The 21,901-nt window shown below is 52.2% G+C and overlaps 1 protein-coding gene across 4 annotated transcripts in view; it reads left to right on the top strand.

Moving 5' to 3' along the window:
- The first annotated feature begins 2,763 nt into the window (after positions 1–2,763).
- Positions 2,764–21,901, top strand: part of AGAP1 (ArfGAP with GTPase domain, ankyrin repeat and PH domain 1) — a 520,729-nt gene continuing 501,591 nt past the window's right edge. For 3 of the 4 annotated variants that reach the window (XM_069466874.1, XM_069466774.1, XM_069466892.1), the window contains exon 1: positions 2,764–3,577. In XM_069466874.1, the coding sequence (XP_069322975.1) occupies positions 3,415–3,577 (163 nt within the window). In that variant the 5' untranslated portion in view covers positions 2,764–3,414. The remainder of the gene's footprint in view (positions 3,578–21,901) is intronic. The other variant, XM_069466883.1, reaches the window with a different exon arrangement.

Below are 21,901 nucleotides of genomic sequence, written 5' to 3'. Positions count from 1 at the left end.
CCCCATGAGGACACAATGAGAAGACAGCCATCTACAAGCCAAAGAAAAGACACCATCCCTGTTGAAACCTTGCTCTTGGACTTCCAGCCTCCAGCATTGTGAGCAGATTATTTCTGTTGTTCAAGGCACACAGTCTGTGGACCCTGGTTATGGCAGCCAGAGCTGATTAACACAGTACCCAGGAGTTGTGAAAGGCAAACCTACATTGGTCTCTCACACTTCTGCACACCTGTGAGCAGAGGCGCTGGCTGCCTTCGTTCTGGGCTATCTTCCCAAGCATGTGTGTAGAGCAAACAGCCTTGGAAGACAGAGATAGTGTCTCCTGCCACAGGTAAGAGCAGACACTCTTACTGCCCATATGAAAGATTTCAGCTCCCTAAGCTCAGGGTTCCTCTCCTATAGGGCAACCTACTCCAAGTACAGGTTTTACCTGGGCCTCACATTGTCCTGTGGGAATTGGGGCTCGGTGAACTGGTGCATAAAAATGCTGTTACTTGGGCTACTGTTACTGCTAGGAATAATAAAGTCCTTTGTTTCTGACCCAGGAGTCTCCTGTCTTCTGCCAGCATGCATGAAGTTGTGACAGGCTAACTTGCTACCTTACAAAGAGGGGGAAAGCTGAGACCCTGCACAGCTCTTGATAGGAACTTATGCCTGCAGGGCTTTGGAGGCCAGATGAGATGGAAGTCATGGGAGGGTTTTGAGCAAAGGCATGACATGCCCTGACATGTGTCTTGTAAGTGTCACCAGGGCAGTCTTATTGAGAATAGAACAGGTAGGAAGGGAGAGATCAATTGTTACATCAGTTATCTAGAAAAGACCCAGGGGCAGAGTGGTGAGAAGTCCTGGGATTCCGGATCTTTTGAAGGTGGGGCTGACATTATTACAGATATGACAGGATGAGAGGGAAAAAGGATGGCACCAGATTCTCAGCCTGAGCAAACGGAGGCCTGAAGTTGTCCATGACTGGGATGGAGAAGACTTACAGGAGAGGCAGGTGGAGGAGAACAGCAGGAGTTCAGCCCAAGACATGCTGGATGTAAATCACAGCTGGACATCCAGGAGATGTGAAGGAGGCAGGTGGGTATGACTTAGTTATTCAGGCATTAGGTCTGGGCTGGAGATAGAAATTTGAGGTTCACTAACCTGTATATGATATTCAAAGCCATAGGACAGAGAAGATCACAGCAAATAGCAAAGACAAGAGGGCAAACGATGAGCCCTCTGTAGGACCTTCTGTAGTTAGAGGTTAGGGGGGTAGGACGGAACCACAAAAGAGACTGAGAAGCCAAAAGTGGAGCTGGAGGACCTGGTGAGCGCGTTATCCCAGCGACCAGGAGAAGGAGGGGTTTCAAGGAGGAGGAGTGATCAGTTGCTGCTAATAGGTCATGTAAAATGAGGCCACCTGCCTGCATCTCGGTCACTGCAGTCACTTACAAGTGTAAAGCCAGAGGCACATCACAGGGTGCCCGTGTGTGAAGGAGGATGTGAGGAGAGGCCCAGAATGCTATTATAAAAATGTCAGCACATCTCTCTGGGAAATTGTGGACCCCAGGGCAGGAACTCCACGAGGCTGGATCCCAGAGAGGCTAGGCCATAAGCAAGCTGCGTGAGAACCAGGTGAGGACTCAGCAGGCTTTAAACAGGGATGCACCGAGTGTTTCAAAAAGACCACTCAGTTCATGTCCTTTGCCACTTTTTAATGTCGCTGTTTGATTTTTTTCTTGTTGATTTTCCTGAGTTCTATTAATATATAGATTGTAGTTATCAGCCCTTTATCGGATGTGTAGCATGCAAATATTTTCTCTCATTCTGTAGGTTGTTGGGTTTGTACCCCCGTAATATTTTGAAATTAATAAAAGAAAGACCACTGTGATTGATGGCTGGGGGCAGGAACTCGGCCAGTGCGCACAAACCAGGGCCCTGCGGGGCCACCCTGGTGCTTCTGCAAATTTGCGAGTCCCATTCGCCCCCAGGCTGCGGGATGTGTCCTCCGCGCTGGGCCGCCGCTGCAGTGCGGTCCAGCTCTGCGGGGTCCCCGGGGCTGAGCTCGCGCAGGGATCGGCGTGGGGCCGGTGGGCAGGGTCTCTGGACCCCCGCGGAGCAGGCGGCGGCGCTCAGGACGCAGCAGCTTGAGATCCACAGCTTAGGGTTTTTGTTTTGTTTTGTTTTAAATAGAAAAAGACGCCTTGGAAGCCTCCGTGGCATTTTGTCGCACCTCGCACCCCTGTCTCAACTTCAGTTCACTCGTGGAGCGTGAAGCCCCACGCCACATGGGTTCAGGGGGCTCTTCGCCTTCAGGAAGAAATTTATTAAGAGGAAGCGCACGTGCCACTTTCAGAAAAGGAGGCCGAAAGTTAGCAAACGGGGGGGGGGGAGGGGGGACCCCGCCACCGAGGAGAGGTCGCAAGACACTAGCCAGTCGCAGAGGCTCCTCGAGCCAGCCGCCCGGAAACGAACGAAAACGCCGGCGGGCGACTAGCGCACCACCTCCTGATTGCCGCGCGGGTCCGGCCGGCGGGAGGGTCCGCGCCCTCGCCTGCGTGCCCGCCCGCGCGTGGGCTGGAGCGCCGAGCACCCCTCCCGCGGGGCGGGCGCCGACGCGGCGCGGACTACAAGTCCCAGGAAGCCCAGAGGCAGGCGCGGGGCGGGGCCTGGCGCAATTCCCCGGGATCTGGCGCGCTGGGAAGCGCCGCGGAGGACGCAGCGGCGGCGGCCGGGGCGCGGGCGCGGGCGCAGGCGGGGGCGGGGCCGACGTGGGCCGGAGTCCTGCGTGCCAGGGAGGGGGCCGGCCGGGCAGGCGGCGGGCGGCGCTCGGAGCGGGCTCCGCGGCTTGCACGGCGCCTGCGGCTCGGTCCCGGCTCAGCGGGCGTCGCACGGCGGGCACGGAGCGGGGGCACCGCCGCGCCGGGCGGCACAGGACGCAGAGCGTGGACCCACGCCGCGGCCGGGCGCCCGGAGCGGCGCGGCTACTGCCCGGGGGCCGGCCCTTGGCCCCGGCGCTTGGAGCGCGGCGGCTGCCTGGGCTTTAATGGCTGCTCGGCGGAGCAGCGCCTAGGGTGGAAGGCGGCTGCTGCGGAGGAAGGCGCCCGAGCTAGCCGCCTCCCGGGCCGGCCGCGCCCGCCGCGGCGCGCTCCATGGGGGCGCGCTCCCCCCGGGCGGCCCGCTGACCCGGGGCGCCGGGGCCCGCTCGCTCGCCCGCCGCGCGTCCCGGCCATGAACTGAGCCCGCGGGCCAGCCCCGCGCCTGCTCCGCCCGCGCCTTTCTTCTCGCGCCTCCTCTGCCCGTCGCGGGCGGGCCCGGCTCCCCGGGGGCGGCATTGCCCCGGGCTCGGCGGCCCGCGGGCTCCGGGGCGCGGGGCGGCGGCGGCGGCGGCGGCGGGGGTCGCGCGGCTCCGGGCGCGGCGCCTGCACCATGAACTACCAGCAGCAGCTGGCCAACTCGGCTGCCATCCGGGCCGAGATCCAGCGCTTCGAGTCGGTCCACCCCAACATCTACTCCATCTACGAGCTGCTGGAGCGCGTGGAGGAGCCGGTGCTGCAGAACCAGATCCGGGAGCACGTCATCGCCATCGAAGGTGAGGGCCGGGTCGCCGCGGGGCTTCTGGAAGGCGCAGGGGAGCGGGCGCCCCCGGCGCGGCGGGGGTGTGCGCGTGTGTGCGTGCGTGTGTACACACGCGCCGGGCCCGGGTGCGCGGCTGCCCCGCCAGGGGAGCACTGCGGTGCTTCTTGCCCTGCAAGGCCGGACGAGTGTCGCCTGCTCCCGGCGGGCCGCTAGCTCTGCCAGGAAGATGGATCTTCAGCGTTAATTTCATAATGGACAATAGAGTCTCTCCTGTGCGAAAGTGGCTCCTAGCCGCCGCGTCCTGGGCCACCCAGTGTCCCGGGCTTGGGCCCAGCTGACGCCCGGGGAAGATGGAAGGGGTTGGCGCCACCCAACCCGTGACAGGTTGCCAGGCCAGGGCCTGAGCGTCTTGCTGGACGTTGAAGGTGTGTTTTGAGAAGTGCTGCTGCGGAGGCTGAGGCTCTGGCCAGCGTGTCGAGGCGGTGCAGGGCTGCTCTCCTTAGTGTCTCTGCCCAGTTCAGGGGTACGGCGGAGGCAGTTGAACTTAGCCCACACACAGAGCAGAGCCAGTTAGGGCGGCAGGAAGCATCGTGTCCAGGTGCATGTCCACCTGTCCCTGTGCAAACGCTGGCCTCCATAGCGTGTTTTGTATCAAAGTCCTGGCTCAGATTAGAAGAACCCTACCAGGAGGGCAGGGCCTCCAGTTTAAGGGTCTCACTTTCATATGCCTGGCACTTGGGGACCTTGGTTGTAAGCGTTTGGGGAGTGGGGAGGGAATGAGGAGGGTTCAGGTAGAACAGCCCACTCCCCCCATGTCAGGCGGGGCTGTAGCTCTGCAGGAGAGGGCCAGCCACAGTCTGCCTTTCTTGGGCTGTGCTGGCTCAGGATTAGCAGTGGCTCTCATTTCTCTGCTTCTGTATTGTTTGCCTGCTTTGTCCCTTTGGTCCTGCCAAGACTCACCTGGGGGGCCAGGTGGCAGGTAAATGGGGAGTGTGGAGTCGTACCCTAGCCACTGCTGATCAGCACTCTTCCAGCATCGCAGTTGGCCAGTGACAGTACAGGCTTGCAGGCTGGCTTGTCCAGGATACACACTGTCCCACCCAAACGCCAGTAAGACCTCTATTGAAGAACATTGAGAACGTTCCAGGGCCGCAGGGCTGTGTCCAAAAGCCTGGTGTGGGCGTTGCCCGGCTCCCCTCCACCTGCGAGTGAGGGCGTCCGCCCACAGGATGGCTTTGCCTTGGCACTATGCAGTCTGAACTACTAACCCCAAAGTGTTTTGGTTTGAAACTTGGCCAGTTAGGTGGAGAAGGTGGATGTAGTGTTGCTGATCCCTTTGGCATTTGGCACCCTGTGGACTTGAACCATGTCCCAGCCAGGCTGGCTAGCTGGCGGAGTATAACCATAGGGGACTTGCTAATTCCAGGGGACAATCTAAGCAGAGCTCCAGCCTTACAAGGGACTAGCTCTTTGCGTAACTCACCCCCCTCACCCCCAGTACACCTGGCTGCCCTGTTGGTGACTTAAGATGCTTCTAGATTCCCCAAGAGGCAGGGCCTCTGTGTGCCTCTGACAAGATGGTGAGACCCGCAGCCATCTGATGGTCGGGCCATTCCTACAGGGCTTCAGCTCTGGGGCTGTGGTAGCAGTGAGAGGTGCACTGTGCTTATTTCAGATGTCTCTTCCCAGCTCTCCGGTTGCATCCACAGAAGTCTGATGAAACACTTTGAAAGCCGGTGCCAGGCATTGAAGGCACCTGGCTGAGAGCCTTTTTGCTGTATGGAGACTGCAGGCTGAGTGCGATTCCCGTTCTTGAAGCTGAAGCCGAGCTCTGGGGTCTTGAGCACTTCCTGCAAAGCAATGTGACTTCTAGCAAGAGGATATGATTGCATCCATCCATCTTTCTTTCTTTTCTTCCTTTCCTTTTTCCATTTTCCCTTTTCTCTTTTCTCTTTCTTTCACTATTTGTGTGGTTCCTAGATGATGCTTTTTTGACAGTTTGATGCCTACCTTTCGGTGAGACTCGAGGCTCCTTCTTGGGTAGAATCCTTGTCATTTTTAATAAGGCTGCAAATCAGTGGACGAATCCTGTTTGGGGCTTTGATGATGCTGTTGTTTTTCTGTTAGGAATGGAAATGTCTATATTGTGTGAGGGCTGTAGTTACTTTAGTGAGGCTTAAGAACCATTCAGATATGCTTCTGTGCTTTGCGCTGTTATCAACAAGGAGACCTCCTTTCATTTGTATAGAACTTTAACAGAAATACTCTTGCATTCGTAATCTCATTGTGTGGCTGTGAGAGAGGCTGAGCCAGCTTCATTACCCTCATGTTATAAAGGAGTGGGTGGAGGTTCAGGAAGGGATGATGACCCCCTGAACATTTGGCTAGGATTGTTTAAAGTCTGGTCGGAACCAGGGGATCATTGAGTGGCGTCCAGGTCTCCAGACTGCCCGTGCATTGGAGGAACCCAGTGCTGGTGACTAAGCCTGTGTCTGCAACGTCACATTGCCTAACTGAGGTGGGCTCCACCCTGAGAGACATACCCAGATCTGCCCCTGCCCGTGAGTGAAGCTTGGAGGTGTGGGTGATATGCAGCAAAATATAAACCTTTCCAAATTTTAAAATAGAACCATTTCCAATCAGGAAACTATATGCACATGATAGCAAATAGTTTAAAAATCACTTGTTCCACCAAACAGAGAAAACTGTCCTAATTTTAGAGGATACCCAACAAGGGTTTCTCCCCATCTGTCTGTACATACACAAAATTGGGGTTCTACTTAACAAAGCTTCTTGATTACTCTAATGTGAGTGCTTTTTAGTGTTTTGAAAAACTTTTGAAGATATGATTTCTCTTGTTGGCACAATATTCCAGCATTTGGCTGTACCATAATTTATTTAAAATTTCCCTGTCTTCTAACGTCTTCAGGAATTTTTGCTGTTCGAGCAAAAGGAGAGATTGTTTTGGCTAATACTCATTTCACAGTGGGTTGAAGTGGGTCTGGGTCGGAAAAACCTCTTAATGATGGACCACATTTAATTTATTTTAGTTGAAAGAGCCCACCAAGATTCCCAAAAAACAATAGGTTGGTAATCGTGTTTGTAGGCATGGGATACATGTGATTTTGCTCTCAGTCTTGTTTTAAAATATTAGCTTCTCAAAAGAGAAGTTGTTTTTTTTTTTTTTTTTTTTTAAATCTTTATGTCATACTTTGAGGGATTTATTTTTTTTTCTCCAGTTCTCTGGAGTTTAAGGAAGCATTGCTGATCATTTCAGATTTACCTGATGGGATCCCTGGGATGTCCCGCAGGGCGTGGCGTGCTGTGAAAGGCAGCCACGCAGCTGGAGCCGTCTCCTGGGCCTTCCCTGCCACCATGCCCAGAAAGGAGCCTGGGACCCACCCCGCTGCCAGTTTGAACAGTGCGTCTGAGTCTTCCCCTCCAGTTCTCCTTTAACAAGTCTGTCTGGGGTTGATGGGTTTGAGGTAAATGAGTCAACTGCCTTTCTTCTTAAATAAAGCTTGTTCTTCTTTCAAGGATAAAGCCTCTGTTAGCAATCGCACATTGTAATCCAGCTCGCTGGCAGCAGAACTGTGGTGCGATCACCCAGCCAGCTCCTGCAGCCAAGGCAGGGTGATTCCCAGATTCCCAGGCACCACCGTGGAGTTTGGCCTTTCCCCTGAGCCCCCAGCCAGTTTCATGAGTTTACCCTCACCTGCTGGCTGGTCAGAGGAAACCCAAGCTCTCCACTGGCCTGGCCTGGTCCCTGGCAGGAGAACTCGGCCCCATACCTCTTAAGGGCGTTTTCACTGGGGAATGTGGGGACTCCTTAGTAGCATGGGGCCTGGGAAGATGGGATGGGGGCCACTTAATCCCTTGATGTAGCTGCTTTGTTGAGCCTCTGTGTCTGGCAGAGTGCCGAGTGTTCAACCTACACCATCTCAGTGGTGATCCTGTACATAGGTGCCACTGCTGAGGTCCAGAAAGCATAGAAAACTTGCCCAAGAGGGGTGAGCTGGGCCCGTCCGACCTTGTGCTGCCTCTCTAGCACCCCATGAGATAGAAATGGGGACCCCATTATTCATTGTTCCCACAAGCCGTATGTGCAAATCATCCCAAGCTTGTGTTTCCTCAACCCAAGATGAGAAGGGTTCGAGAATGCCCCAAATAACCCAAAGTGTCATGTTCTCTGTAGAGTTGCTTACGTTGGCCAAACTTTTATAAGAGTTTGTTTTCATATAGGAATTTATTTAGTCTGTTTTCTGCAGGTGTGTATGTTTAGAGAAACAGATATCTTCTTCCTGCCATGGATGAGTGTCATTTTTCTTTGTCACTATCAACCACGTTCATGATATTTCAAGTTTACCCGCAGGTTGCCGGCTTGCGATCTCCTCCTTAAAAATGAGGCTTAGTTGGCTGTGAGTTGTTTCCAGGTGAGATCCCATACCTTACTGGCATCCGAGGCCCTCCACCGTCAAGCTGTGCCTTACCAGTCCAGCTTCGTGCCTGTTAGTTGTGGCTTGTGTGCCCCTTTGAAATGCCGCCTTTTCTGCCTGCTGCTCGTCCTGCAAGGGCTGGCTGTGTCAGCATCACCTGGGAGGAGTCTCACCCCATCAGCATTAGGCCTTCTGCTCCCCCCCCACCCCCTTCTTACCCCACCCCAGCTGGAGGACTGGTGGCTCTTTCTGGGCAGAAATCAGGTCTTGTTCATTTTTATATCCTCATTAGTTCAATGGATCATGTCTGGCTCTTGAAGAATGCCCAGGAGTTGTTTATTGTCTGATTTAACTTGCCGGAGGGGCTAAGGTTTTCTCTTGAGTGTGGGTCCTTTTGCTCCTCACCCTTATTGGTAGTTGAAGCAGTGTTTATCCTGTGGCAGAAGTGAGGGCATTTTGAAACTTGTGTCCTGGGCACAGAAGTTAGGGCTGGGCTCCTTTTGCATTTGGTGGGTTAGCTTGGATAGAAACTCAGTGTCACGTGGTATTTGGGGTGGAAGTGACATTTTCTTTAGTGTAGGTAGAGGAAGAAAAAGATCTGCTTGCTAAATCTTGGCAACTCTTTCACATCAGCTATCTGCAAAAGGTTGGCGTTTCTTTGTGTTGGGTGCAAGTGAATTTCAGACATAGAATCAGTATCATTGAGAGGAACGAGTGAGTGACAGACTGTGTTGCTGCCATAATAGAGTACCTTCAGTGTCATGCGGAGAGCAGTGATTCTCAAACTTGAGTATGCAATCAAAGCACATTGAGGGCTTATGGAAACAGACTGCTGCCCCTTGCCTCCGAGTTTCTAGTTCCGTAGGTCTGGAGTGGGGCCTCAGAATGTGCATCTCTAACAAGCATCCAGAGGATGCCACTGCTGTGGTCCGGGGACCACACTTTGAGAAGCATTGCTGTAGAGGGAAGGGCGCGGTGTCTTCTCTGGGTGATCGCTCATTCTTCATGCATGCTCACAGTCAGAGAGGATCTCCTCCTCTCAGCGTTCTCTGCAGGTTATGGGTGAAGACACGGAGGACCAGTGGCTCAGGGGGTTGGTTGTGGTCACAGTTTAAACATAGTGGAGGAGGGATTTAAACACACGCACGGGCCGGGCGTGGTGGCTCACGCCTGTAATCCTAGCACTCTGGGAGGCCGAGGTGGGCGGATCGTTTGAGCTCAGGAGTTCGAGACCAGCCTGAGCAAAAGCGAGACCCCATCTCTACTAAAAATAGAAAGAAATTATATGGACAGCTAAATATATATAGAAAAAATTAGCCGGGCATGGTGGTGCATGCCTGTAGTCCCAGCTACTTGGGAGGCTGAGACAGGAGGATCGCTTGAGCTCAGGAGTTTGAGGTTGCTGTGAGCTAGGCTGACGCCACGGCACTCACTCTAGCCTGGGCAACAGAGTGAGACTCTGTCTCAAAAAAAAAAAAAAAAAAAAAAAAAAAAAAATAAACACACGCACGAATGGCTTCAAGTCCTTGTTCACGCCACCTCCTCGATGCTGTTTGCAAAGGAGCTGAGCACCTGTGAGGCACAGTGTTTCTGGGAAGTGATCAGCTGGCAGGTGGACATTGCCAGGGGTCCAAGTGGGAGGTGGAACCAGCTCCGAAGTCTCAGTCTGTGGTCCTGAGGCTTTTCCTTTCCGTCTTTTTTGGAGATTGTCGATAGTGTAGTCTCCTGTGTACTTAGATGGGGTCTTCAGTATTCACTTATAGTGATAACTTGGCAGATGACACGTTTGGCTACTGATGCTTCCAGGCTAACAGCGTTTCTGTAAGGGAGGAGCTGGAAGTTACTGGTAGCTTAAAAGAACTGCTGGAGGAGCCCGAAGGAAGTGACTCAGGAGGGAGAGAAGCGGCAACAGCAGCTGCAGAAACCTTCAAAACAAAACCTGTGTCCCTGTCGCTACCACCTCTGTTTTTTGTCCAAGCCAGACTTTTTATTTTGTTAAGACTAAAATCCCTCATTTTGCATCCTACTTTTTTTCCCCCTGTAGACCCTGCAGGTGTTTATAGTTTGTGAGTCTCGCTCTGGCTTGTTTTAACCACTGATTTGGTTTTGTCTCATGTTTCTCGACACCCAAACCTGTGTCCCCCTCCCTGCCCCCCACCCAGTCCTCCAGAACCTCCCAGTCCTCAGCTTCAGTGATTGAGTTGGCAAAGCGGATGAGGCTTAGCTATTTTTAAAATCCAGGGTTTGAGGTTCTGATCTGGTGCTTAGCTACATAATTCCTTCCCTTTGTTAAGTACCTTTCTGTGAGAAACAAAATGCACTCTACAGATGTTAATCTCTAATCTTTGCGGCATCTGTTATTTTTGTTCAGGGGTACGCGTGCAAGGCTTTGTGTGTGCTGTGGTGAGCCCTGGCCTTCCGGAAGCTCTGTGCCTCTGAGGGTCTGTGGTCCCATTTGATAGTGTGGGAAGCCTGTACCCAGGCTTGTGCCTTTCCCAAGGTGCAGTGATGTGACCCATCTGGGAACAGGGCTGGCATTATCCTTCGGGTCCAGTCCTTCCATCTTCCGGAGCTCTTTACTCGCAACTGACCAGGGTCCAAAGTGGGTATCTTGGCTGTGTCTGGGGGCTGCGGAGGGAAGGAAAACAAATACCACCCCCTGCAGAAGAGATTGTTAATGGATCCTTTGAGTAACCAGCCAAATAGCTTGTTTGTGTGTGAGGTCGGGACATTTTCCATAAAGAGCAGACTAAATATAGGCTTGAGGGTGGGGCCCAGGCCCCAAGAGGGGGCTGTCACCGCACCAGTATTGTTTCTTCCATTGGTAATCAGAACTTGCCACCAGCCCAGAACAGGTGGCCACCCTGAGCTCTCTGGGAACAGATTGGTGTTTTTGTTTAACCAGGGGCTCATTTGCAAATTTCACACTTCTCCCGCTGTTTGATAGGGATTGTCTTTTTTTGGGCTGCAGTGTTGGAGTATTTGTACAGTGTTTCTACACAAGCAACTGTCTAATCTTTAAAACTGCTCTTGCCGTCTGGTTGTCATTAGCATCATGGTTAGAAGCGCTTTTTTATTTTTATTTTTATTTTTTTTTTTAAGGGTGGGAAAAGACTTTTCATGGTTCTGGGAGAAGAATTTCGAATAATTACCGGCCATGTTACAAATGATTTATGTTTGGTCTTAGAAATGTCAACATTCAACAGGCTCTAGCAAACAGAACCATGTTGGTTTCCAGCTTAGGACATGGCCTCACGGAAGCTACTGTTACCAGATTCTCAGATAATAGTCTTAAAGGGAGAACAGTATCTTTAGGAAGTGAATTTAGTTTTAATTCTATGAGTTTTAGTTTTCGTTGTTACAGACTTGCAGTATTGAGGATACTTGAGAGGAAGAAGTTAGAATTTTTTAATTTTTATTGTTGTGAATGCTTACAGCAAATAACCCTAAGAACTACCTTCGTTTCATGAAAGGGTTTTTACTTCTTGAATGTAAGCCGGGGGCATGCTCTCTGTGTGGTGTTGGCCTTCAGCAGGTTGGTATTACTGGTAACTGCTTGCTAGCGTTTGTAATGAAAAAGAAATTGATTTGGAAAGAGCTGATTCTCTGAACTTCCATGCTGCTTGTGTGTTACGCTGCCCTTTTCTGGGACGGAGGCTCTAGAGTGTTTTCCGGGAGGGCCCTTCCGGAAGGCCGTCTGCCCACCCTTTGTTGTTTGCAGAGGTCGGGGTGCTGCTGGGAGCTGCGAGGCACTCTCTGCTCCTGTTCTGACACTGCTGCCGTTGGAAGTTCAGGCTGGTGAACCTGATTTAAAAAAAACAAACAAACATGGTTTTAATTTTAACTTCAACAGACAAGCCTGGATCTCTGAGTATCCATGTATCGTTTGAAGTTTGGGTTTGGAATTGGTGGGATTAAGGCCACTTAAAACTCCCTCATTTTTTGGGAACTCTTTTTTGATGTATATCATAAATGGGGAAAGATACCCAAGTCCTAAAGGAGGAAGATTTCACAAACCAACCGTGTGTGTAACCAGCATCCGGATCAAGAAATAAAACACAGCCACACAGCGTGCAGTTAGAAATTACTGCCTTTGTCTATTCATCTCGGCTGGTGCTGGTGATGGGCGTTAGTGTCATGGACTGTTTGGGCCGTCACAAGTAGCGCTGCCGTGCACCTAGTTCATGCCTCTTGGTGCCCGCGTGGCCTTGTTCCTGTTGGGTCTGCCGGGCGTGGAGTGCTAGGTTGTGTTGCTTTTTCTCTCCTGGTTGGATGTAGCCGCTCATGAAACCACTCCACCAGGCCAGTGGCCTTTGTCTGGAAAGACTTTTCGTTGCTGTTCAAGGTTCACTTTATGACACTCAGGGTGGCGGTTTAATATGTTGCCTTTCTCTGATTTTCATTCTTTCAGTTGTTTGTTCGTAAACAAATATTTGAGTGGCTAATACATCTCTGGCACTGTCTTAGAGATTAAGTTTTTTGACTTTAGGCTTGTCTGCAGACTATTTCCTTGTTAGTGGAGCTCTGTTCCATGAATGGAGCTGTGTGAGTATAATCCCTCACCAGGAAGTCCTTTCCTTTAAAATGTGGATGGTGCAGATCCCCTGAGACTGGAGCTAGGGCCCCCTCGGCTGCCCCTGGCTCCGGCAGACATCAGTAGTCACTGGGAGACTCTTTCTGGCCGAGCCGGAACCAGCCCCATATCCATGTCTGCGCTGGGTTTTAGATAACCCTTTGCTTTAAGTTGGTATTTAAAAGTAAAGTGTTTGATGGTCTTAATAGTTACATATTAGCACTATTCAGTTTCTGTTGTTTGTAGCAATTATGCAGAAGACACAAAAGGAAAAAAGAAAAGCTAAGCGTTGCCAACTCTGTGATTCTCAAGGGGTTATTTTCTTTGTTCCTGCTACTGTGTCCTGGGAGCTGCCCATCCCCCTCCACAGAGGCCAGTGCCAAACAAGGCCAAACCCAGGAAGGACATGCAGGGCGAGGTTTGGGGGCTGTGTGTGCGTGTGTGAGTTTCTCTGGTGGCTTTGCAAAGGCAAGTGTTTATTTTGAGGGATGGTGGTGGGAGGGCTGAGTTTATACGCACTTTGTTTGGTGTGGGAAGTGGCTAACTTGAGACCCAACACATGATTTTTTCGAGCCTGCACTGGGCAGAGCTGGAAGGACACGCAGATGTGTGGGACATTCAGGGCCCTTCAGATCTCACCCAGGAGGCCACCAATACACAGAGACCAGCAGCCCTGCAAGGCGGCATGGGGAGGGCTTGAGGGGTGGGGTTAACCAGATGGGGTGGAGGTTGGGAGGGTCGAGTGGGTTCAGGAGGGTTTTCGAGGCCAGTGCGTAATGGGAACGGAGCATCCCTGGGAGCGGAGCATCCCCAACAGGCTCCTCGGCCCAAGGGGAACAGGGGAAGGGAGGCCAGAATGATGGGGCGAGCACCACAACCTCATGGGAGCCTTTTTATTGGGCAGAGCAGCGGGAATTATTGATTATGGATTGCTGCTTGGGGGGGGGGTGCTTTGATGCTCAGCTGTTACCGTGTGAGATACAGAGGTGGTGGCTGAGGGGCTGGGTATGGTAGTGGGGAGTGGCAGGGAGTGTTTAAAACCAGGAACAGCATCAGGGCTGTTGTAAGGGGGCTGGGAGGGGGTGGGAGCCTGAAGAGGGGACTGGGAAAAGAGACGGCCCCAAAAGATCACAGGGAGGTACCGGCCAGATTGCGGGTGAGCCTCAGGGTGGAGGGAGGAGGGGCTGAGGTTTTATCCTGGGAACACAGGAGTGGGGGCCATGCAGGGGGTTCCGCCTTTTCATGCCCTGAGGTTCGGGTGGAAATGCTTGTGAGGATTTGTAGAGGTGCCCCCAGTCCCTGTGGGATGAGCCCCAATGTGTAGATTCAGGAGTTACCCTGCCTGTTGAACAGACTGAGAAGCAGGCACATCAGGAACCATATTGCAACCTCTTCCTCATTTGCAAATTCTTACATGGATGTCTGAGGTATACATCAGTCTCTTGTGAATATGGCTAGTGTGTATCCATCTGCAGGGGCTGAGTCAGCCCAGAGGGGACTTCCATGGTTGAGATTCTGCATGCAGACCCTGGGCTGATGGCCCCTGAGCTTCTGCTTGTATGGCCAGGTCATCTCCTGGCCAACTCTGCCTCTTCCAGAGCAGTGCAGAGTGCACGCTACACAATGCGTGATCGATGTTTCTGTCTCTGTAGCCATCTGTTAGGTATGTGTATATTTTCACATAATGGCTTCAATCCACAGAATCATTGAACCGGGTGCTGGGACTGCAGAAGTGAACAGGCCTTTGCTCTGCGAGGACAGGGCAAGTGCACGCTCTGTGCCAGGTGCGTAGTGGGCTAGGACAGCGGCAGGGGTGGGGAGTGAAGAGGCCCAGGGGCCTCCAGGAGGAAGCCCTCTGGGCCCCAGAAGGTGGGAAGCTTATGTTATCATGGGGTCTTGACAGGCACCATGCCACCTTGCCTCCGAGGGAGGGGTTGGACAAGTCAGCTCTGCCCAAGGAAAGGCCACTGTCTTCACCCAAAAAAAGTCAGTTTTCATTTTCCACTTAGAAATTTGAGTTTTACCCAGGCTTCTCAGTCTGTACTTATCTTTCTGGTCATCTTATGCTGGGGAATAAAAAATTGTACAATATATTGCTTTCTGCCCACAGTCTAAAGCTAGAAGGTTTTTTCCATACCCTGAACTCCCCAACCCCACACTCTTGCCCAGACTTCTAGCTTGCCGGGAGGGCCTGCAGTGGTGCGGGGGTCATGGGCATTTGCGTTTTGTGCATCTCCGTGTGTGTCTTTGTGTCCAAGTCCACTTGCCTGGAGGGGGAGCTGGGCTTGGACCTAGTGGCAGTGCTGGTTTTCCTGAAAGCGGTTCAGAATTTTGACTGAGACAATGGAGCCGATGTGTTTTTCTAGAATTCCCAACTTCCACTACTTCTGATGGAATACGGGCTGTAGTGATGCACCTCCGATTTTTCAGTTTGCAGGTTGCCTGTTTGGAGATTAAAGAATCTTAGAGTGATGCAGTCTTACTCGTCTGAGAAGATCGGGCTCCTCCACTCACTGAGTCAAACATTGGGGTCCTCAGTGCTGTTTGGGGTGTGTTCAGGGTGCACTGCTCACCTGAGCCAGCGGAGCCCTTACCCCCCTGTGTGGAACTTGAGGCACCTTTCCCAGCACTCGCGTCTGGGCTGGCCCAGGGGATAGTGTGTCATTCACCTATGCTTTGGCAATTGTGTGAACTGGAAATTTACTGCTAAAAAGAGGTTAAGTTTGCTGATTAATCCAACTCGAGGGGATCTTTTTCCCTCAAAATTTTATGATGAAAAATTTCAGACACACTGAAGAATTGAAAGCATGCATAGAGTGAACTCCTACATACCTACCACTTTGAGTCTGCATGTCAGTGTGCTGTGTATCTCCCTGTCCATCCAGAGGATAATTTAAGTAGCATTTTCAATAAAATGCAGAATTCTCTAAGGCTGATCCAGTTTTGGGTTGGAATTCAAAGGGTTTCTAGAGACGGTGCAGCTCAAGGTGTTGTTGTGTCAGGTTCCAGGTGCAGTGTGAGCAGAGTGGGGTCCAGGTGCTTATTTAGTGTGTGTTCAGTGCCACGGTGTCTCACTCTGTAGGAGATGAGGGTTTACCTTGCGCTTTGGAAGGACAGCGTTTTGTCTGTTAATTTTGATACAGTTCAAAAGAAAACTCAAAGGGAACTATCTGACTTGATTTTTATGGCCCTGAATGTGTGTGTGTTTGGGAGGGCAGCCCCTCACTTGGGCGTTGGTGGTTTTGGAGCTGGGGGCAGAAAGCCCTGTGTCCCAGGACTTCATTTTTAGGAAAGATATATTGATATGGAACCTAGATGTTTTCTTGTCATGCTGTGACTGATTTCTGGAAGCAGAATGATGTCAGGTAGGATGACAGCCTTGCTGACTGTGTGTCCTGTAGGGACAGAAAACCCTGGCCTGGGATTTGAGACAGGTTCCTGCCTCACTGACTTGCCACAGGACCCTTGGGGAAAGTGCGTGTCCCTTTGGGCCTAGCATTGGTAGGGTTGAACTTTGGTCTCAAGGGTCCTCCTGACTCTAAAGTGACTACCAGTGCTCCATCCATTGCTTCTCCGTTCCTGAACTCAGGACCAAACTGACCTGGTCTGGTCAAGGAGGAGAGTAGCAGTCAAGGTCATGAGAGGCCAGATTGCCCAGTGTATTTTATTAAGTTATTTCACTCACAGTCCTCTTCCCCCAACACAGAGAGCAAGATTCCGCTCAGCAGAGTGATACTCATAAGAGGAAGGATGCACATTGTGTGTCTGTAATTTGTGCAGTGTGTGGCTGTTCTGGTACTGTGTGTCTTGTGTGACGTGCGCACACATTGAAGGCCTCGCCACAGCACCTGAGTGTATGAACAGGTCTCCAGGAGGAGATTCCCGGACAGAGGTTGCCAGCATCTCCGCAACACCCTGGTCCCGCCCAGACGTAACCATGGATGGTAAGAAATGGGTGTGAACCTGTCCGTGACCCAGGCGATGGTGTGTTTATGTTACCGTTGCAGTGAACGCCTGGCAAATACTGCGTATGCAGATGCTCCTTGACTCACAACGAGGTTATGTCCTGTTAACCCTTTGTCAGTTGATAGTGGATTTAATACCGTTAACCTACTGGACATCGTGGCTTAGCCTAGCCTACCTTAGATGGGCTCAGAACACTTAGGTTAGTCTACAGTTGGGCAAAATCATCTAGCACAAAGCCTATTTTATAATAAAGTGTTGACTATCTCGTGTGATTTACGGACTACTATGCTGAAAGTAAAAAACAGAAGGGTCATATAGGTAGTGGAAGTGTGGCTTCTACTGAGTGCTCATTGCTTTTGCACCAATGTAAAGCCAAAAAATTGTAAGTTGAGGACCGTGTGTATCATCAGTGAATCTGCGTTGTGTATGTGTGTGGCGTGGATTGGGCTGTAAGGCAGACCCTAGAAGTCTAATTCAGCTCCGAATCATGTCTCTGGTTCTTGAGTTTTAGAGCATTGGCCCCCACAGCTGGGGCTGGACTCTAGTGTCTCTGCAGTTGTCACTCCAGGGTTAATTATGGAACCTGGTGAGGCCCAAGTTCCTGTACCCATACCTGACCCAGACGGGGCCCAGGTGGGGCACATCTCCTGGGTTGCCCTTGAGCTGGTGATGACCCCACCACAGGATGATAGTCCCTCACCTGACCCCTACGGCTCTCCCCATCCTGGCCAGTGATGATCTGTGACCAGACAGCCTTTCTGGGGGGGGAGGGGATTGGGGGGACTTAATTGGCAGCATCATCTTGCATGTCTTTGCCACGCTCTGTGCTGCTGTCAGAGCACATCTCTAGGACCTCCAGCTGTGCACCTGGTCATGTGGCCAGTGGGACCCTGTTCCCCACAGCCCTGCCCTTGCTTCAGCACCAAATTTCCATTTGAATTAGCTTGGGTCTAAAATCTTTAGCCAGAGCCAGGGTTTTTAATTTGCATTTTGTCATGATTATCTCTTCAAAGTCCAAGCAGGCTTTTTAGCTGAGGGGCATCTATGGGAAAATCCCTTTCAGTTGTCACCTCTTTAATTGCAGTTAGGGTTCCCATCTGTTTCTAACAGGTCCTGCCTCAGAGTGTCTTCCCTCTCCCCACCCTGTCCTCTCACTTTCACGCAATTGACTGCCCCTCCCCAAGGTGAGAAAAGCTTAATTTTTGATCACGTCATCTGCTTTTGGGACAGGATTCTTTCGTTCCGACAGTTCACTGTATAATAATAAAAAGCGTTCCAGCCTCAGTCATTCATTTTCATGGTAGGAGTAATCGGATGACTTGCGTGTCCTCAGATACTTTCAGTGATAGGCAACCCAAATTCTCCTTATGTCCTGGCTTTCTCCAAGTTGTGAAAGTCCCCCTGTTCTTCCCCAGGGAGGGCACCTGGGCGTTAGCCACCCCACCCAGCCAGATCCCTGTTCATTCTCATTCATTCCTCACCCAAGCCCCCATAGAAGCTTACCGTGTTGATGATCACATGTGTGCATGTGTTAGGATGTCTTCCCCATGAGGGGGGCACGTCTCTCTCGTTCTCAGTTTTATCCCTCGAGCCTGCCCCAGAAGTCTTGGCAGATGCTTGTTAGCACGGGAAGAAATGCACGGCCCATCCTGGTTGGGGTTTATACCTTCTAGCCTGAGGGGCAAGATTCTCCGTCCTGCTGCAGCCACGTGTTGATTCACGTTGACTCTTAACACGGCCCCTCCCCAAGGATTCTGTAGGAAGACGCCATGCAAAGCTAATTGCAGTGAACTTTTTCAGCAACTTGTGTTTAGAAGATCCATTTTCCATGGTTACTGTTACCTTGGCTCTTGTTACATAACCCATTTCAGATACTGGGTTTTTTTTTTTTTTTTTTTTTTAATCTTGGGTTCCAATATTTAAAAAAATTTGAAACCATCATGACTCTGCTATTATCTTTTTGGGGCATTCTGGACATAAAAACATGAATTTTACTTAGAAACTTCAGTTTATTTGAGCAGGATTTCCTCTCTTGGTTTGACAATATGATGTCACTGGGAACATTCTTGGTCAGGAACCTCCAGAAACTGCATTTATATGAGCAGGGCCACTGGCACTCAAAGCCCGGCATGTTTTTGTTCAACCCAAATCCATGCTAATCTTCTTTCCTCTGTGGACAGTTTACAAAAGTGAGAGGAAATGAGGGCTGGGGTGGGTGGGCAAGGGAAATGACAGGGACAGAACAGTGCGCAGGGCCTCCCTGCAGGGCGTGCTAGGTAGGGTGCTCGCTGTTTTCCTCCAGTCCTTGGGCATGAAGCTCTCTAGCAGGACTCCAGCCCTTCTGAGCTTGGAGGAAGCTGGAGTTGTGGCCGCCGCTTGCCGATCTTTCTCCCTGAAGCCCTGAGGGCAGCAGGCCACACTTGTGCTGGACCGACCCTTCCTTAAACTTCCTGCTCTTTCCTTGGGGGATGCTTTGCAACAGGACCGGTCTGTGTTTTGTTTTGTTTTTGGTTTTTTTTTTTTTTTTTTTGCTGAGCTGCTGTACCTGGGCAGCTTTGAATGAAGCAGCTGCTTGTAATTGGTCTTGTCATCGTTAGAGGGACAGCTGCTGAGTGTCCTGTGTGCCGGGCCCAGTGGCTGATGCTGAGCTACTGAGGAGTCGTGTCCCCTACCCCCCACTCCCCTGTGCTTCCATTCAGATTTCAGTTTCGGATTCACGCACACTGGGGACACGCACACTGGGGACACGCACACTGGGGACATGAGGACACGCACACTGGGGACACGCACACTGGGGACATGGGGACACGCACACTGAGGACACGCACACTGAGGACATGAGGACACGCACACTGAGGACATGCACACTGGGGACACGCACACTGGGGACACGCACACTGAGGACATGCACACTGGGGACATGAGGACATGCACACTGAGGGCACGAGGACATGCACACTGAGGACATGAGGACACGCACACTGAGGACACGCACACTGGGGACACGAGGACACTCACACTGAGGACACGAGGACACGCACACTGAGGACACGAGGACATGCACACTGAGGACACGAGGACATGCACACTGAGGACATGAGGACACGCACACTGAGGACATGCACACTGAGGACATGAGGACATGCACACTGAGGACATGCACACTGAGGACACGAGGACACGCACACTGAGGACACGAGGACATGCACACTGAGGACACGAGGACATGCACACTGAGGACACGAGGACACGCATACTGAGGACACGAGGACACGCACACTGAGGACACGAGGACACGCACACTGAGGACATGAGGACACGCACACTGAGGACACGCACACTGAGGACACGCACACTGAGGACACGCACACTGAGGACACGAGGACACGCACACTGAGGACACGAGGACACGCACACTGAGGACATGAGGACACGCACACTGAGGACATGCACACTGAGGACATGAGGACACGCACACTGAGGACACACACATTGAGGACACGCACACTGAGGACATGAGGACATGAGGACATGCACACTGAGGACATGAGGACATGCACACTGAGGACACACACATTGAGGACACGCACACTGAGGACACGAGGACATGCACACTGAGGACACGAGGACATGCACACTGAGGACATGAGGACACGCACACTGAGGACATGCACACTGAGGACATGAGGACATGCACACTGAGGACATGCACACTGAGGACATGAGGACACGCACACTGAGGACACGAGGACATGCACACTGAGGACACGAGGACATGCACACTGAGGACACGAGGACACGCATACTGAGGACACGAGGACATGCACACTGAGGACACGAGGACACGCACACTGAGGACACGAGGACACGCACACTGAGGACACGAGGACACGCACACTGAGGACACGAGGACACGCACACTGAGGACATGAGGACACGCACACTGAGGACATGAGGACACGCACACTGAGGACACACACATTGAGGACACGCACACTGAGGACATGAGGACATGAGGACATGCACACTGAGGACACACACATTGAGGACACGCACACTGAGGACATGAGGACATGCACACTGAGGACATGAGGACATGCACACTGAGGACATGAGGACACGCACACTGAGGACATGCACACTGAGGACATGAGGACACGCACACTGAGGACATGCACACTGAGGACATGAGGACACGCACACTGAGGACACGCACACTGAGGACATGCACACTGAGGACATGAGGACACGCACACTGAGGACATGCACACTGAGGACATGAGGACACGCACACTGAGGACATGCACACTGAGGACATGAGGACATGCACACTGAGGACATGCACACTGAGGACATGAGGACACGCACACTGAGGACATGCACACTGAGGACATGAGGACACGCACACTGAGGACATGCACACTGAGGACACGAGGACACGCACACTGGGGACACGGGGACACGCACACTGAGGACATGGGGACACGCACACTGAGGACACGCACACTGAGGACACGAGGACATGCACACTGAGGACACGAGGACATGCACACTGAGGACACGAGGACATGCACACTGAGGACACAAGGACATGCACACTGAGGACATGAGGACACGCACACTGAGGACATGCACACTGAGGACATGAGGACACGCACACTGAGGACACGCACACTGAGGACACGAGGACATGCACACTGAGGACACGAGGACATGCACACTGAGGACATGAGGACACGCACACTGAGGACACGAGGACACGCACACTGAGGACATGAGGACATGCACACTGAGGACATGAGGACACGCACACTGAGGACATGCACACTGAGGACACGAGGACACGCACACTGGGGACACGGGGACACGCACACTGAGGACATGGGGACACGCACACTGAGGACACGCACACTGAGGACATGAGGACACGCACACTGAGGACACGCACACTGAGGACACGAGGACATGCACACTGAGGACACGAGGACATGCACACTGAGGACACAAGGACATGCACACTGAGGACATGAGGACACGCACACTGAGGACACGCACACTGAGGACACGAGGACATGCACACTGAGGACACGAGGACATGCACACTGAGGACACAAGGACATGCACACTGAGGACATGAGGACATGCACACTGAGGACATGAGGACACGCACACTGAGGACACGCACACTGAGGACACGAGGACATGCACACTGAGGACACGAGGACATGCACACTGAGGACACGAGGACATGCACACTGAGGACACGAGGACATGCACACTGAGGACACGAGGACATGCACACTGAGGACACGAGGACATGCACACTGAGGACATGAGGACATGCACACTGAGGACACGCACA

Source organism: Eulemur rufifrons, chromosome 1, assembly GCF_041146395.1.
Source record: "Eulemur rufifrons isolate Redbay chromosome 1, OSU_ERuf_1, whole genome shotgun sequence".
NCBI lineage: Eukaryota > Metazoa > Chordata > Mammalia > Primates > Lemuridae > Eulemur > Eulemur rufifrons.
Note: the sequence above shows the minus strand (reverse complement) of the source record. Positions and strands in the feature narration are given on the sequence as shown.